We start from the raw sequence: 19531 nt of genomic DNA on the forward strand, positions 1-19531 counted from the left end.
CGAGCAAGCTGGGAATGGTTATTATTTTGAAGGTGTCATAAATCCTTCACCACTACGGTCTTCCCTTCAGTGTCATCTCCCTACAGAAGTAGGGTTGGGGAACTTTGAATTTCCATGACATGAACACAGTTATTAGAAAACCGTTTGAACTGTCCAACTCAGTAAGAACGTATACAGTCAATTGCAAAATGCTGTAAGCTAATGAAACGTCCTATTAAAAACTGAATTCTATGCCAATACAGCTGTGAAGTTAAGATTTTTGAAAATAAACCTGAGACTTGGCAGGGGGCCGGAGTAAATCAAGTCGCGGGCCGGATACGGCCCGCGGGCCGCCAGTTGGCCATCGCTGTTCTAGACAATCGGCTCAAAGATGGCGGTAAGGTTGTCGGCCTTAAGCGCCGGCCGCCCTTTACCCCCAAGAATATTCCTGGTACTCATTTCTGTTAGAGAGGTTGAGTCGACCCCAGGGCCATAGTGGGGCTGGAAGGATTAGGTCAGCTGAAAGAAATCTAATGACCTCATCGGGACTTGAACCCGCGACCTTCCGGCTTGTAGCATAGTGCTTCAATCAATTAATTAACGCGTGCCCCTACCATAACCGCACATTCGCAAATTATTTTCGCAATATTAAACAAGCTTTATAACAAGATAATTGCAGCGTGAATCTCGGAAGAGTGCCACAGCCGTGATAAATCAATAACCAATTCGATAAGTTCTCTCTCTATAATAAAGAGCTAAATGTTTCTGCCGTACACTCAGATGCAGCTAACAGGACGCTTCTGCGTGTTGTACTGTTAAGCAAGAAACATATTTACAGAATTATTTGCTCGTAAGTAAATGGCTGCTAATGAGTCTCTAATGATGTCTTAACATTTGCACGTAAACTGACCAGCAACATGCGTGTTTGCAGGACTTGGGGCACGGGCTAGTCTAAAATGCTTTATTTTTAAACCGTGTGCTATTAACTGTAATAATGTGATGTTCTTTCTAACACAAACACTGTACATATAATTAAATGTGAAGCAGAAATTGGTCTCTTTTTTTTTCACTGGCTCTTCCAGTCAGTTCAGGGCCCAGGACTCTCAATCAGTTCCGTAATCATTTTTCACTGACAGCAGGACTCCTTGGACGAGTGATCAGCCCGTCACAAGGCCTCTACCTACACACAGGACAATCACACACACACCAAACATCCATACCTTGTATGGGATTCGAACCCACGATTCCAGCGTCCGAGCGAGCATTTCATGCCTTAGACAACGAGGCTACTGTGACCGAAATTTTCCATAGTCCTATAATACAGATCAAACCTAACGAGCCGTTAACACTTCGATGTTTCATTATAGAAACGGTATGTAAACGACAAAAGACGTAAAGTTGCCCGTGTACCACGCCACGAAGACATATGGGAGAGCGGAGGTATAGCTCCACCATTCTTGATTTCAGTAATATATGAAGGTGAGAAGTCAGCTTCACGCCCTGCCGTTTTATCCCCCAAGGCAAGAACCACCGGTACCCGCTGCATAGGACATTGTGTGGGCCCCAGAGCCGGTCTGAACGCCGTGGAATACAGAAAAATGTTCTTGCACCTGTCGAGAATCGAATCCCTGCCGTCGATACCGCATCCATTCAATATAGCTACTGAGCTACCCCGGTTCACGAAACTGTAGGCTAAACGCCAAACACTTCCCTCCTGAAGTGTATCACTGATGATACAGAACACGGAACCCGCTTGTTATTGCACAATTTTCATTAAAAGAAACAGTAGATCCACAGTAAACGTAAGATATAGAACATGTCAAAATAGTATATAATATACACAATAGATAAAACAAAGTAACTGAATAGAATAAAATTAAATAAAATATATATATAATATAATATTATAATATAATAATAATAATATAATATATATTAATAANGTCAAATATCAGACTACAAGCAAATCATAACGTAGTACTCCTAAAATGCCATAAGAATGACAATATGGAGTTTGATACTAGCTTTGACTAGTCATTAACTTGTGCAGGTTTTACATTGAAAATATAAATCTATACTTCCTTTCCCGCTTGCAGCCAATCAATAGGGTGTACGTAAAAGACGCTCATAATTACATAATTACCAGCGGTGTGTGTATCTCCCCTCTTTTGTTTTCAAGTTCACACCTTGAACAAAATGGCTGACAAAGGCGACAGTACTTCGGACTATACGGTTTCTACTTTCGTTTAACAGGAAACAGAGAGAGACAGACTGAAGCACGTGGTACAGCCGAAGGCTGTCAAGACCCGACATACCTCCTGATGCTCATGGTGGCAGAGACAGATTGACAAATCACTGGCACAGAACCACGGGTCCACCATCGTTATCCTGTGCCTGAGAGGGGAGGGGAAACATTTCGCGACATTTGTCTTTAGAATGATGTCCACATAGCTCTACTGCAAGGTACAACCATAATGAAGTATGGGGTTGTGGAGGTATAGCTTCACGTATTTTGTAACCTTGGCAGTAGTTGGAGCAGAACATATGCACTTGCCACAGAAATAGCTCCCGGTACCCAATGGATAAGGGCACAATGTAAAGTAGATAGTAGAAGCACTATGCTGCAAGCCGGTAGGTCGCGGGTTCAATTTCCACTGAGGTCATTGGATATTTCAATCTAATCCTCCCAGCCGCAATATGACCCTGGGCTTAGACTCAGCCTCTAACAGAAATGACTATAACGAATCTTCCTGAGGGTAAAGAGCGGCCGGTGAGTACGGCTGATAAACTCACCACCATCTGCGAACCGACTGTCTGCAAAATGTGGGAGCCTCGACGTCTCACAATCCTATGGGCCTCCACTGCCTGTTACAGGGATAGCTTTACTTAACCTCACCGCCGTATGTGAGCCGACTGTCTAGAAAATGTAGGAGCCTCGACGTCTCACAACCCTCTGGACTTCCACTGCCTGTTACAGGGATAGCTTTACTTAACCTCACCGCCATCTGTTAGCCGACTGTCTAGATAATGTGGGAGCCTCGACGTCTCACAACCCTCTGGACTTCCACTGCCTGTTACAGGGATAGCTTTACTTAACCTCAGCGCCATCTGTTAGCCGACTGTCTAGAAAATGTAGGAGCCTCGACGTCTCACAACCCTATGGGCCTCCACTGCCTGTTACAGGGATGCCTTTACAGTTACCCGTTGGATGGGAGGCTGGATTATCCGCAGGGCCCATATGGAAACAGGAATCGAACCTCAACCATCGAGCATGGTCACTGAAGTGTCTGAGCTATTCTAGATATTTGAGTCGTATTGATATGTGACGCATGTAAGACCAGAGTTTCTCGCAGCGGTGGTTATGAAGAGTTCTATATTCTCGGGTATACCACCGTGTAGTTAGGCGAATGCCAACCGGAATTTCGGAGGAACATACCGCCTCGATCTTCAGGGTTGAAAAGTAATCCAGTCAGAAATTAAGCTTGAAGCAGGCAGCAAGTTGATTTTCATCAGGCTCCACGGTACCAGAAGAAAGATGTCTTCACGTGTAATTTGATTTTGAAAGAACTCCGTATTCTGGGTTGTGGCGCCGTGTAGGTCTTGTGTGAACTGATGTTTCGGAGGAACGTATCGCCTTCATCTTCAGGAAGCAGAAGATGGAGGCGATACGGTCATCCGAAACCTTAGCTCACACAAGAACTACACGGCGCCACATCTCAGAAGAAGATATTTTTCATAGTCACCGCCGTGAAAACCTCAAATCTTGCATAATTTTGAAAGTTTTGCTGTCAACATTTTGATGTAATAATGAAAAAGCTTTACACACGAAATTGTCACAATAAGAAAAATTCATTTTAAAAATTAGCACTGTAAAAATATGCTCAGTGGTCCCAGGTCTGTGCCAAATAGGCATTTTCGTGAGTCCTTTTCGAAACCAATTTAATGGACGGTAATTTTTTTACACGAAATACTTAAGAAATGGACAAAAGAGAAGAGCTCGGAAGATGCGACGTGTGGATACTGAGAGACTGACAGTGGTCGGTGGGCCGGTCCCTGGTTGCAGCAACTGGAAACTTACCCGTTGGGAGCCACACAGCGCCACTAGGAAATAGTCGCGTCAAAGTTGAGCGACAAAAAAAAATGTTATTAATTACTTCATTAGAAACAGCGTGGGTAGCTTGGGGCCCATAGGGCACTGCGGATGATTTAATATTCAAGAACCGTTCAACTTCACCTTACGAAGTGGCCTGTAACTTTAATTATACCCTCTCTAGTTAAGGCCATCAAAGACGGCGTAGATAATGCAGTTTTCTGCACTTCTAGCAGAATTTGCGAGTAATTACGACGATTAAATATCTACTTAGATTTGTACATCAGTTTTAGGATTAAATTATTTGTAACTTGTTTAACTATGCTGCATCATCTGCAAGAGTTGTGTTTATTTATGGCTTATTAAACGACGCTGTTAAGAATTCGTACATCAGTTTAAGGATTAAATTATTTGTAACTTGTTTAACTATGCTGCATCAACTGCAAGAGTTGTGTTTATTTATGGCTTATTAAACGACGCTGTCAAGAATTCGTACATCAGTTTAAGGATTAAATTATTTGTAACTTGTTTAACTATGCTGCATCAACTGCAAGAGTTGTGTTTATTTATGGCTTATTAAACGACGCTGTCAAGAATTCGTACATCAGTTTAAGGATTAAATTATTTGTAACTTGTTTAACTATGCTGCATCAACTGCAAGAGTTGTGTTTATTTAGGGCTTATTAAATGACGCTGTCAAGAGTTCAAGTGGAATGGAAGTATGTTGAATGGCTAATGAATTTTAAACTATCCTGAAACGAAGCGGTTACATTACATTATTCCTAACTTGTTTAATCACCCCTTACCGCCATCTGTAAGCCGACTGTCCAGAAAATGTGGGAGTAAGATCTAAAACTTTGTGACGATGGTGCGTTGGTACAAATATTATGTTTCTGGACTTTATCCATCGCCTTGTCTTTATCGAAAAACCGTTCTGTTTATCACAGCAGAAATCAAGAGAATACAGTGCCGTCAATTGTGGTTGGAGTGCAGGGTGGGGGGGGGGGGGGTGAAAAGAATTTGTTTTTCTTGTGTTGGTACCTTAAGAAATATTACTTCTCTCCAGCGATGATTTCATTCGAGATATTTCTCTGGTGCAAGGCCTCATACGTGTGGCGTTTCAATAATTTAATGTTTTCTCAGCTCTCGCAGATGGTTAGTGTTGTGTTTGGCTTATATGTACTCCATCTTGGTGCTGGCATAAGTGTCAGGAGATTAGGTTTTACCTGAAGACAGAGACAGAATCCAGTCTCCGAAACGTTGTGTTTTGAAAAATAAACAGGACGGTTTTGAGACAGAGATAAGACGATGGATAATGTCCAAAAAAATAACATTTGTACCAAAATGTGGGAGCTTCGACGTCTCACAACCCTATGGGCCTCCACGGCGTGTTAACAAGGATAGCTTTACCTTTTACCGTTACATCAACTGCATGAGTTATATTTATTTATAGTTTTTAACAACCATGACAGCAGTTATAATAATAATTTGAAGACATATTTAATTATGGAAAATTGATCCATTTTGATTTGTAATTCGGTGAAAATGTAATTTATTTATCATCCACATGACCGGAGCCGGGATGGCTCAGTCGATATAGCGACTAGCTACAAGCTGGACGGTAGAGGAAATGGAGTTCCGAGTCCCGGTAGGAGCAAAACTTTTCTCCACGTCGTCCAGATCAGCTCTCAGGCCCACCCAGCCTCCTACCCAATGAATACGGGGGCTCTTTCCCCGGGGGTAAAGCGGCCGGAACGTGAAGCTGACCACTCATCTCCATCTAGAGCTGAGGTGAAGAAAATGTGGATCTATACATTCACTACCCCATACGCCTTCATGGTGTAGTGCTTAATTAGTTAATCACAGGAACAACTTTACCTTTTTGCCTTATACATTATGACATCTGTAAGCTGTAAACATGCAATGGTAGACAATAACCACAACAAAAATTAATAATGACCTCCTGTTAATCTCCATTCGTCTTTGGTAACTTCATTACCAATTGCTGCGAGGAATGCCTCGTTACACCTTGATTTCATAACGTAACTCCGTGGCCTGTATTCCGCAAGCGAACTATACCGACCGAGAGACCTCTGATTGTCGGCGACGTTAGTGCCAACTATTCCCGAGAGAGGGTGTTGCGTGGCAAGCGCAATGGATTCCCACGGCCGGTAATCTGGGTTTTCTAGACCGGAGCCGCTACCTTTCCATTTAAGTACCCTCAATTATCCTCACGGGGCTGAATGGACTCCGTATCGAACCCGGGACCTCCGGATCTGTAGTCAGGAACTCTGCCCACTAGACCAAACAGGCGTCCATAACGTAACACGCCGTAAAAAAAAAGATACCGTTTAATGCTTTGTTCTCAAACACTTTTAGTCTTAAGTTCTTAATGACAGACGCAAATTACCGTCTAATTATAACTAGATATACTTTTACGTGGGCAGTATTCTGGGGAAATAATTCCATCAACATTACTTAATGGGCGCTAGAGGTCAAGTCTTACATTCATACAAAACTGAGGATAGGCACTAAAAAACTAACAAAAAGAAGGGTAAAGCTATCCCTGTTACAGGACGTCGAGGCTCCCACATTTTCTAGACAATCGGCTCACAGATGGCGGTGAAGTTGACAGCCTTCCGTGCCGGCCGCCCTTTACCCCCAAGAATATTCCTGGTGCTCATTTCTGTTAGAGGCAGAGTCTACCCCAGGGCCATAGTGCGGCTGGAAGGGTTAGGGTAATTGAAATATCCAATTACCTCATCGGGAATCCCGCACACTACCTTCCGGCTTGTAGCACAATGCCTCAACTAACTATGCTACCGCTTGCCCAACCAAAAACTGTAGTATCATTAATATTTCGATGTTAACAAAGAGTGTTCCACCGGGAAACAGCAAATGCGCAGACGTTAAAATGGCCAACCAACAAACAAACTCCGTAGCCTGTAGTCCGCAAGCGAACTATACCGACTGAGCGACCGCCGCTTGTCGACGAAGTTAGTGCTATGTCCACCCAGGAAAACTGTAGGGCTACGCTGAATGGTTAAAAGCTCACACAGAAAACAACATGGCTGACAGACAAGACAAATGTCTGAGATGTAATTTCACCTCTGAACATTCGGTTCCACGCTGGCATATCTCAAGATGGCATCTACAGGCGCGTTCAACATTGAAACATTCCCATTTCTGTCAATCAGTGAGGTAGTAAGGGAACACAAAACCACTTAACTTTATGATTGATAGTTTCATAACAATAACATGTATGCTATGGCACTACTTTAACCAAAGTTTTGCTTCATTTCGAATAAACAGAATTTCACTTAAAAAAAAAGAGGAAGTCTTCACGGAGACTGACAGAGATAGAATCTTCGTGGGCGACAGCCTCGCTAATTCGGAGCCCCAATCGTTCAGGGAAGATTCTGTCGGCATCCCCCTTATTTTAGCGCTCATAATATTTCCGCTCTACAGTACTTCAAGCAAGACTGTAATCATATAAACATAATTCAATCTCTCACTTATTATGCGGGACACGAGGTGCGTACTTGGTTGAGGCACTATGCTACAAGCTGGAAGGTCGCGGGTTCAAGTCCCGATGAGGTCACTGGATTTTTTTTCAATTGACCTAATCCTTCCAGCCGCACTATGGCCCTGGGGTCGACTCAGCCTCTTAACAGAAATGAGTACCAGGAATATTCTTGGGTGTAAAGGGCGGCCTGCGCGTAAGGCTGGCACCCTCACCGCCATCTGTGAGCCATTGTCAAGAAAATGTGGGAGCCTCGACCTCTCACAGGGCCTCCACGGCCTGTTACTATGCTCACAATCCGCCGCTCTTCTTGTAGAAAACGAATTTAAAGCCAATCAAACGAAATTTTATATTGTGACACGTAGACACATTTCTAGGCAACGACAGAGATACGCTAGCAAAAATAGAAAATATATTGCAAGAAGTGTTTTCTATGTGGTCCGCGTCACGCCCCTTTCTAGGCAACGAGTCGCTAAACACATTCCAACAGAAGCAAACGCGCGAAATAGTAACATCTACTGCTAGGCAACGGCGAGGTAACCAGGATTTACCAACATACTGGCTTTGTTTTCGGTGGGGTCCGTGCAAAGTGGTTATAAGAGAGCAGACCCGACCTCTCGTCAGAGAGGGCGCCCCAAATGAACAGGACAGTAACTTTCATATAAAGAAAAAAAAATCTGGTCATGAGCCCCAGTCGGGGCTCGACATCAAGACAGACAGACTGACCGACCGTCAGTCGCAATGTGACTTTGACTTTAAGTTGGCAGTTTAGTTGAGTGTTCAGCTGTGGAGTGATAACCAGCGGAAACGGAAGCGGATGAATCTCCATCGTTAAGATCCGTTACTAGGAAACGTCTAGTGCTAATGCAGAGGAATAGCCATTGTTGAGAGCTGTTACAAAACAACTAGTGAAAGCAGAGTTAAAAGACTTAGTGATCTTTAGCGTAGAAATCAACAATGGTGTAATAACTATTTATAGTTACGACGTGCAAGTGGTCAATAAATGCATTCACCAATCCAAACCCCGTCTACAGTCACTAGTACACGTAATCTCTCATGTATGATGATACCCATAATCCCTCGTTATTCCCATAAATGTGGGGTCCAGCTGCGTCCACTCGGCACGGCGGCCACTGATTGGCGTATTGTACCTGCCCCGGGTAATTATGATGGAGAATTTGGTGGAATGAAGATTGGCAGGGCAAACCGAAGTACTAGGAGAAAACCCGCCGCAGCGCCACTTCGTCCACCACAAATCCCACTTGACCAGACCTGAGATCGAACCCGGGCAGCCGTCGTGGGAAGCCAGCGACTAACCGCTTGAGTTATGGCGCCGCCTAGTGTTCACATTACCCCGTTCGCCATCTTGTTTTTTTTTTTTTGTGCACAAAGCGGATGTCCTTTCTAAGCCTTCAGGAGTCATATGCAATAACAAAATAGTATTTGTCTCTATGGCAACGTAACAGCTCGCCAAAAAGGAAATGGGTCTGGTGGAGTGCGGCAATTAAGACCCCTCCCTAGACGCAAACATTCATAAACAGCAGTATTCTTAGTTACAACATACATACATAGCTGCTACTGGCACCGTGTCCGGGTTCAGGGCTTTCCGTTGCGCCTCACACAGCCTTACTTTGCTCTGACGTCAGTGGAGCTACGGAAAAAATAACATTATCTTCCGTAAACATTATTTCCATGCTGATCACAGTGGCCGCGCGGTCTAAGGCATGATCTGGGAGGCCGCGCCATAGCTCAAGCGGTTATTCGCTGGCATCCCACCGCGGCGGCCTGGCTTCGATCCCGGATCTGGTCAAGTGGGATTTGTAGTGGACAAAGTGGCGCTGCGGCAGGTTTTGTCCGAGTACTTCGGTTTCCCCTGCCAATCTTCATTCCACCAACTGCTCCACAATCACCCTCACCTATCATCTGGGGCTGGTACAATAGGCCAGAAGTGGCCGCAGTACAAGGGACTTAGTCCCACCCCACCAAGTAATAAAAAAAATAAACAAAGAACGTTGACTTGCATATGACACATTCCTCTTATTACTAAGGCGATACACGGTAAATAAATGGATATGAAATTTCGGTAAGAAATCTTATTCACATCTCGACCGCTACACATTATGTCACATGTTGAAGGACCAGCCGGCCATCATGTATAACAAAGTTTTAGTACAATGGCCTTACATGTTTAGGTCACACAGAACCATCTTCAGAGGCTTCAGTAACAAGTCACAAAGCACTACTCAGCACTTCATGCGAGGAACACACATAAACAACCTGAATACACAGCAGCTACAACAAATATGACAGCTTCCTGTACTCAGAAGAAATCTCATGTCCCTAAGACGTACTGGGGAGTTAATGCAAGAATCCACTTATCCCTAAACGCACGAAACATGTAAGAAAATTTTATTGACTGAAATTTAGTTTCTTACGTTTGATGGTTCTCTTGTTCTTCAACAATCTAGCAAGAAACCGTTAAGAGAAGGGAGTTCAAAGACAACGGAATGGATGATATGATAATATTAAAATCAGTGTTGGAAAAGTAGGGTTATACTGGAATGAAATTTCGGAGTCCCTAAAACCAGACGAATAATTATTTATCAATTGGTCAAGAAGACATAACGTCGCCTGAGAAAAGGGTAGGCCTGTCTCCTGTTTTTGGACGGAGACCTGGTAGTGCACGGCCTAATCAGAGAAGTGAATTAGCTCCACGTACTTCCATACGTTTACCTTACAAACATGAGATTTCAAAATATTCCGCCTGAGGTAGGAACTGAAAAGAAAATATTGTAGCTTTTACATCCGTTGCTAGCTAACGACAGCCAAAAAAACAAGTGGACAACGGCCGTTACTAGGCAACGGCCCGTAAACAGAAACAAAGGAACAGCGTTTACTGTGAGGTCAGAGCCGAGATGTTATAAGCGGGACAATTTGGGAGCTGGATTGAGTTTGTTGGAGAGTGAGTGAGTTAGTCGAGAGTTGCTGTAGCTGAGGCCGGGAACAATTCGGGAACCCAGAGGAAGGGGAACGTCCGCCGTTGGAAGCCGTTACCAGACAACGACTGGTGAAGACATAACAGGCTGAGAAAACTGAAGTGTGTGCTCTAGTGAAACGGTTATAAGTATTTGTAGTCACGGATCTGTAAGAATTCAATAAATCCAATTATCAATCCAAATTCCGTCTGTAGTCATTCAATCACGTCACAATATCATTTAGAAGAAATTTAGGTCTGAGATGTTTGGGCGAAAGTCAATAAAATTTGGTTCTTAAGCTTCAGAGCTACTCACCTTCTTCAGGATCGTAGTACGATCTGCCCCTCGGCAATGGCTGCAGATGGTAAGAGAAAGCCACCACTTGTCTCTGTAGGACTCCCCTGGAAGAGATGGCCTCAACGTAAAGTGCAGCCTGCCCATCGCGGCTCTGGAAACACCTGGCCATCTGCAGAGAACCGTCATTATCCTGCAGGGCAGGATACAGAGGCAGGAGTGATCGAGGGCCTTCCAGGAAAATGTGAGCACCCGAAAATATTCCGGACGCCTTTATGCAGCCTCGGAAGTCACGACCTGAGGCTCCCAATCTAAGCAGAACTCTCAGGGCTCCTCGAGGGTACAACCATTCCAGGTGTCCCTGAGAGCACCTGAGATACACCGGTGTTACCCCGCGACCAGAGATCTCGTCTGCAGCGGAGACCGACAAACCGCTGAAAAGAAATTAGACAATGTTAGGAACAGAGTAACTTAAAACAAAGACAAAATAGATGAAGTTGTCCTTGTGCTTAACTAATTAAACATCACGCTGGGAAGACGTATAAATCCACGTATTCTTGACATCGGAACTTGTTGAGAGGTGAAATGTCATCGTCACGCCCCTACCGCTTTAACCCCGGGGAAGTAGCCCCCTTGTACGCATTGGATAAGAAGCTGGATGGGCCCCAGAGCCGGTCTGGACGACGTGGAGAAAATTCTTTACCCTACCAGGACTCGAACTCCAACCCCTCGGTCGTCCAGCCATTAGCCAGTCGCTATGAGGGAATAAAAGAATAACTTCACGTATTCTAAACCTCGTATACTTGGAGATAACTTGTCAAATTCACGCTTCTGTCACTTTATCCCAAGTACAAATACCACGCAATACCCAGCGAAGGGGAAGCCCCTAGAGCTGGTCTGGATTGGTGTGAATCAGACTCCTGCAGTCCACGTGCAGATACCATCACTTTACCGATCCACCTCTTACAGGTCTTCGCTTACGAAACTTGAGGTCAGTTTAGCACCAAATGTTCTATTAGGTAAGTATTAGTAAGTATTAGGTAAAGTAAAGCTATCCTTGTAACAGGCCGTTGAGGCCCATAGGGTTGTGAGATGTTGAGGCTCCCACATTTTCTCTAGACAATCGGCTCACAGATGGCGGTGAGGTTGTCAGCCTTACGGGCCAGCCGCCCTTTACCCCCAGGAAGATTCCTGGTATTCATTTCTGTCAGAGGCTGACTCGATCCCAGGGCCATAGTGCGACTGGGAGGATTAAATAAATTTACAAATTCATCTCATCGGGATTCGGTCCCGCGACCTTCCGTTTTGTAGCATAGTGTCTCAACCAGCTACCGTGTGCCCCGATCTATTATAAATTCAAATTAAAATGTTTTTATCAATTTCTCATGTACCGTCCACGTGTGGTGCATGTCTCTTCCATCTCATCCTCCTTGGTCTGATCACTCTAATAATCTTTGGTAAAGAGAGGGCTCTGCAGATTATGGAGTAACTAATTATCTCAGTTACTTGCTTCCATCTTATGTCTATAACTATTCCCCTTAAGCACACAGCATTCTTTTATTCTCTTCTTTCTATTATTCCCATTATCTCTGGGAATGCAGATCCTGCTTGGTGCATGTGACCTCAGACCGGTCTGATCCGCTGCAGACAATTGCTGCAGCAAGCGAGCCAGCTGACAGCACTCAGCAAAAAGTTAACCGCGTCGTGTTCACGCCACGCATTTTCTGCTCAACTTAATTTTCAGGTTACCTTTTTCTGATCATTTTTTCGAAGTATTCGAATATTTTCACGTAAACTCCTTGTATTAGGAAAGAGTTTGTTCTGTCAGATCGAATGAATTTTCATGTAGGCATGCGTCCTATTCAGGATGACTAAGTTCTATCGATATTCGTCGCGGATTTAACATCCGTTACTTAGTAACGGACAAAATATATGCTGCAATGTGTAACCATGAGCAGACACAAAGACGGAATGGTAACCGATTGGAGATAGTTACCATTATCTTCCCCAGGTTATATAGAGAGTTCAGGGGTACGCGGTAGCGTAGTTGGTTGAGGCACCATGTTAAAAGCCGGAACGTCGCGAGATCCAATCCCGATGAGGTCACTTTCTTCCTATTCCTTCCACCCGTACTATGGCCCTGGAGTCGACTCAGTCTCTAACAGAAATGAGTACCAGAAATCTTCTTGGGGGGTAAAAAGGCGGTCGGCGCGTAAGGCTGACAACCTCACCGTCATCTGTGAGCCTATTGTCTAGAAAATGTGGGAGCCTCGACGTCTCACAACCCTATGGGCCTCCACGGCCTGTCAGGGATAGCTTTGTCTTTATTATATACTGAGTTTTTCTGTCTTCATAAATCGTGAATTGTAAGTATGAGCCTAAGGGTCGGCCTTTAGCGGAAGAAATGGGACAGGGGAAATTGGAGGCCTAACAGAGATGGTGAGAACAGAGGGTGGAAAAAGAAATCGCACAGAGAAGGGCTTCAAAACTTTCAATTCTTAGTAAATGCTGTATGATTTGAGGTTAAGATGAGTTCCACCTCCTGCGAAATAACGCCGTGTAGTCTGGTGAAATCTAACCACACTACACGATGTTATATCCCAGAAGATAGAACTATTTAGTAAACATTTTTTTCTTTTGAGAATTAAATAAATAAGAATTAAATAAAAGCACGTATGCGGAAATAAGAAATGCAAACATAATTTTGGTTTAAAGTCTGCTTGAGAAACAGACGTACTAATTGCAGAGAGCTGATACGAGGGCCATTTCTAATGATAAAAAATGTGTCCCTGTGCTTAATTAATTAGGCACCACGCCATGAAGACGTACGTGAGAGTGGAGGTATATATCCACGTATTCTTGACCTAGAATTGAGTGGAGGTGAGTGGTCAGCTTCACGCACCGGCCATTTTACCCCTGGGGAAAGAGCCCCCTGTACCCATTGGTCAGGAGACTGGGCGTGCCCCAGAGCCGGTCTGGACGCTGTGAAGTAGAGACAAATTTCTTGCCCCTGTCGGGAATAAAACACTGGCCGTTCAACATGTAGCCCGTCGCTACACAGAATGAGCTACACCGGCTCGGCTTCATAAAGGTGGGGAATTTATTTACTATTTCGGATACATTGGGAAATATGTCCACCATCCCCACCACAGCACAAAGTTACTAAAATATTAATATATCTCTTGTTTCCACGGTAACGAAACAAAGTCTGCAATCAGAAAGTGTATACCTGGAGTTGAGTCAATGGATCATAAACTTTAAATCTTGAACTGAGGGATTCTTTTACACAGAATGGCCCAAAATTAAGTATTTGAGGTTGTCAGCACTGTAGTTATGAAGAGTTCTATCTTCTGGGATAAAGTGTGGTTCGTTGAAAGTCAAACGACGTTTCGGAATAAGCCAAGCAAGAAAATAACGTGAAAGCAGGTGACAAACAGAGCAAGTAGAGCCACTTTCATTAGCACTAGTTTGTTGCTTGGCTTTTTCTTCGACCCTGAAGATAGAGGCGAATTATTTCTCCGAAACAGTGGTTGACTTTCAAAGGGCTACACGGCGTTATGTCTCAGAAGATAGAACTCTTGCTTCATTTGTTTCTAAAATCCTTAATTTTCAGACACCCGTCCTACAGATTGAGGCTGGGGTCACACGAGCGCACAAAGTACGTCCGTTGCAACGAACGTACATTATGACGGACGTTTCTGAGGACACCAAACAGTTTCAGAATGCGGTGCGTAGTTTTTGTCTGCAGTGGAGCCAGATGAAAGCGTAGTATTCGCCTCTCTTCTAATTTCTACAACGGACGTCACGAAGTTCGTTACAACGGACGCATTTTGTGCACTCGTGTGGACCCAGCCTTAAGGTTTGGCAGCTGCAATATGCTTAGTATTTACTCGTAATATTCTGTTTCACTTCTGTAGCACCCGTGAGAAAAACACTTAAAGAAAATACATGCGAAATTAATTCTACGTCTACAAACACTTACGAAAGATAAATTCTACGTCTACAAACACTTACGAAAGATAGTGTTAAAACCCACGTTAAAGTGTTACACTGTTCGTGTTTAACATACTCACATATTTTAATACCAAAATATTACGTGCAATCGTATGAATTAACTTTAGAATTATAATAAATAAAATACATCTCCATGAGTAGCCAGTATCTATGTAAAATTATCTTCTGTTAACATCATACATGTCAACTAAAAGATTTATACCGAAAGAAAAAGTTGCCACCGAGACACTCTCCAAAAGAACTTACATTTCTACATGTCCCAAAGCTTTTCTTTGGGGGCCCGATCCCCTTTTTTGAGCACAACAAAATAAATACTTATGCTAATTGTATTAAGAACGGAAGGCCCACTTACGATGCTGCTATTTTGAATTATGGTCACCCCCCCCCCCGTAGATTGAATTATGGTGTATCTCTCGCTGTGGAGGCACCTACTCAGATCGCGCCGGGAGCCCGATTTATAATAATAAAAACGTGCAGCCCTCAGTGTCTTACGTGTTCCGCATACTCCATTGCTGAACTACAACACGGAAACAGATCACAACTTGTTGCACCAGCAGTGGGAAGTGACACGGCATAGTCAAAGAGACGTACCTCCTCCATCTTCAGGTCAGAAGATATTGTGACGTGTATACCCATTCTTAGCAACGAGTCGCGTAAATATATTCCCACAACATAAGCGCTCAACAATAAGATATCCGTTGCTAGGTATCGGACCTGTAAAACACGCATTCTGGAAAATATAAGACGGTTTTTTCCGTGGAGTCCGTGCAAAGTGTTTATATACGAGTAAGACAGGAGTAGTAGGGACAGAGCAGTCGAGTAGAACAGTCAGTTATAGTAGAGAACTGGGTCGACTTCTGGAGACGGCTGTGATTGCGAAGAAAACCACGGGAAACTTGAGGCAAGACAGCCGCAAAGTCTATAACGCCACCCCTGGACAAACCCGCTAGGCATATTCAAATATCTACAACTGTTATTCGAAAAATATTTCGATATGGCGAATATTTGGAGAAATAATAATTTGTTTTCTTAAAATAAGTGTTTCTTGTTTTTAACTGATAAGATTGGAGAGATATTTCCGTCACAAAAACAAACACCTTTATTAACACACCAAACTTACCACATCGACAAGCGGCCTCCGTTGTCTAGGGGTAACGTTCCCACCTCATGACTCAAGGTACGCGGGTTCAAACCCGGCGGAGGTCGTGGAATTTTTAAGGGCGGAAAAATTCAGACCTCTGAGCAAAATTAGGCAAATTTCCCGCCCAAGTAGTTTCCAATGCCTCTGGTAGATGGGGGAAGCATCAAGGTACCGAGGGCCGACTTCGTTGGCTCAAACGGGGCTGATAGCACGCACCAGTACCGGCAGGGTATGGAGACTGGTAGAATATCAAAGGGGGACGTACAATACATCAACAACTGGTCGCGGTGCATGGGGAAACCCACCCCCTCCAATAATAACAATAACAATAATATCACATCGACCCTATTCGTTCATTCATTCAGACATCAATGGCTCTACAGCCGTTTGTTGGGCCCTCTCTTCTTCAGTTTCATAGATGTTTTAATTACAATTTTACAAACGTATGTCTATTTTTAATATTTTAAAATTTGAGTGAATATGATATTAAATCGGAACGAACACAATTTAACTAACATGTAGCATTTTAATTTTAATCAGTTCCCTCGACATTTGTATATTTCTGAAGTGTCACCTGACGGTGTCCTATCTGGGCGGAAACACGTGACATAATAAGAACATTTGTCTCCGTGACGGAAAAGCCTCTCTAAGTTCATCAAATCTCTTACAAGAAAGAAGCGACAGGCTGTGTGGAACAGGGGGAAGCCTTTGCCAATCCATTTAATCTGTTTCAACACTCGAGTGCACAGATCTGAAAGCGCGCCGCAGTCAGTCATCTCAATGGGACATACTAAAGAACAGGAAATTAGATTTATAACGAGCAACAACCAGACTTTCAGCTTAAAAACACGTTAAGAGAGATTTCGCTCCTTCTGCGAGCGGAGGGGTTCAACAGTCACAAAGAATTATAAATTAATATTATTTTCTTTTTAACTTCAGGCTATTTGGATTTTTTTTTATTATAATAAAGAATTTAATAGAAAAATTTATCCATGACACTTCTGAATTTGTTTTCTTTTGATGATAAATTATCCAGGAGTTACAACAAATGTAAGTTACAACTACTAACAGGTGGGAGGCTTTTCATATCGGCCGCCTGCCTGCTCAGTGTTCGGTGATAAATTCAGAATTATTGCTTTCATTACAGTAAATAACAAAAACATGGTCTCTGTTTTATATATTTCAAATCTTTAACAAATGTTGTGAGATAGACAGGAGCTGGGATATTAGTCGGTATAGCGAGTGCCTGCGGGCTGGACGACTGAAGGGTGGGAGTTCGAGTCCCGGTAGGGTCAACAATTTTCTCTACGTCGTCCAGACCGGCTCTGGGGACCACCCAACCTCCTATCCGATGAGTACCGGGGATAAGGCGGCCAGGGCATAAAGCTGACCACTCACCTCCAGCCAGTGCCGAGGTCAAGAAAATTTGGATCTATATATCCACTCCCCCATACGCCTACATGGCATAGTGCTCAATTAGTTATGCATAGGGACATTCTTTTATGGGATGGACTGGCTATTGGTCTCAAAATATACAAGAGAAAAACGTATTGCATTGCCAAGATTTTTCTGTATATTAAATTTTTTTATTGCGTTTTCAATACAGACAAGATTGAGAAAATGGAATAACTAAAGGGGTACACATATTTTTCCATAAGCGCATTGCCTCTGGTCTAGTGGTCAGAGTTCCTGGCTACAGATCCAGAGGTCCTGGTTCGATTCGCAGCGCTACCAGATTTTCTGAGAAGTTGTGGGTCTGAAACGGGGTCACTCAGCCTCGTAAGGATAATTGAGGGGTCATTTCAACTCCGACCTCTTGGTCCTCCAACCCGTAGCCAGTCGCTATACCGACTGAGCTATCCCGGCTCACATCTAGAACACCGGACGGTGTAAAAGGTCCAAAAACCCAATCAATTCTGTGAAGAATAACGTTCTAGGGGACGACCCCATGTAGCCTGGTTTCATCAACGTTTCTGATGAATGTACTGTATCCATTTTAACCTAAAAAATGTAGGAAAAGCGTTCCTCAGAAGCTACGGTAAAAATCTATTAGACTAAAACGGCAACGCATCCCAGAAGACAATATTCTTCATAAACTGGTTTCGTGCTGTTCGTCTACGTCACTCGTTTGTGCGCAATCGTGTGAAGTTACAGTGTTAGCAGGTTTAATTGTTCGGAGCCACGCAACGTTCGGAAAGAGACACATGTGAGTGATAATATCGAGTTTCACTTCATTACTTACCGACACAGGTAACAGGTGCACTCAGGTGTGCGTGGCGGTCAGGATGAGCAGAATAAACATAAACAAATTAGTGCCTTATCAAGATACACAAGCTTGGGAGACCGGGCGAAGTTGAAAAGTCACGCAGTACTGAACGACTTATATTCAGTGTCTTGTTTCTGCCTCCTTGCCAAAGTTCGATGGGTAAACATTTAATACAACATATATTTAAGTGGACATCATGGTATAGGCCGATTTTTCAAGCCTGGCCTCTGCGATGCGCGTAAGGACAAAATGAGAAGTATAGCAAGAAGAAGCAGGGCAGTGGTTACAACTGCATTTTGAGAGTGTAACTGTAATTAAGGCCCTTTTATAACCACACACACAAACGCACGTCTTATAGTCCTTGTCTGACTTACTGGACTACAATAAATTCACTGCGCATTCTGTTTAAAACGGTCAAGTATAAAAAGACAGACTGTAAGTAGCTAGGTAACTAACCGCACGATGAACTCGTTTGTCGTCTGACAAACTAATAGTAGAAATTCAGCAGACTAAGAAATTCCATGATTTTATATAATGAAACATGTTACACCTTAGTCACTTTTATGATAAGTAGTGGATCAGGAATGGGTCCACTCGGCCTCGTGAGGGTAACTGAGGGGTTACTTAAACGGAAAATTAGCGACTCCGGTCTAGAAAACAGAAATTAACGACCGTGGGGATTCGTTGCGCTGACTACGCGACACTCTCTATCCGCTAAATTTGTCACTAACTTCGCCGACAAGCGGTGGTCGCTCGGTCGGTATAGTTCGCTTGCGGACTAAAGCCACGGGGTTAGTTCCCTATCACAAAATCATAACCACAGTTTTATAACTTATTTTCTCTTACGATCTATTTTTATTATTATTCTTATTAGGGTGAGACTGAGTCCACTTGGTACTGCGGCCACTTCTGGCCTATTGTACCAGCCTCAGATGATAGGTGAGGGTGATTGTGGAGCAATTGGTGGAATGAAGATTGGCAGGGGAAACCGAAGTGCTCGGAGAAAACCTGCTCTAGACCCACTTTGTCCACTATAAATCGTACATGACCTGGCAAGGGATCGAACCCGGACCACAGCGGTGAGAAGCCAGAGGATAACAGCCTGAGCTACGCCACGGCCTACGATCCACTTTAGTATTATCCTCCCGTAAACGATAAATCTCCTACATGTTCTCCGCCTCCGAGGTTTCCTAAAAAATCTTTTGTATATGTTCATCACCCCCCCCCACCGGCCCACGTCATGCTCAAC

General features: G+C 43.7%; 1 protein-coding gene across 2 annotated transcripts in view; it reads right to left on the minus strand.

Annotated features, from left to right (window-relative positions):
• Window positions 1-19531, minus strand: part of LOC111868287 (meteorin-like protein) — a 135796-nt gene that overhangs the window by 59401 nt on the left and 56864 nt on the right. For both annotated transcript variants that reach the window (XM_023858815.2, XM_023858813.2), the window contains exon 2: window positions 10883-11295. In XM_023858815.2, the coding sequence (XP_023714583.1) occupies window positions 10883-11295 (413 nt within the window). The remainder of the gene's footprint in view (window positions 1-10882; window positions 11296-19531) is intronic.

This window comes from Cryptotermes secundus, unplaced genomic scaffold (assembly GCF_002891405.2).
Source record: "Cryptotermes secundus unplaced genomic scaffold, Csec_1.0 scaffold1003, whole genome shotgun sequence".
Lineage (NCBI taxonomy): Eukaryota > Metazoa > Arthropoda > Insecta > Blattodea > Kalotermitidae > Cryptotermes > Cryptotermes secundus.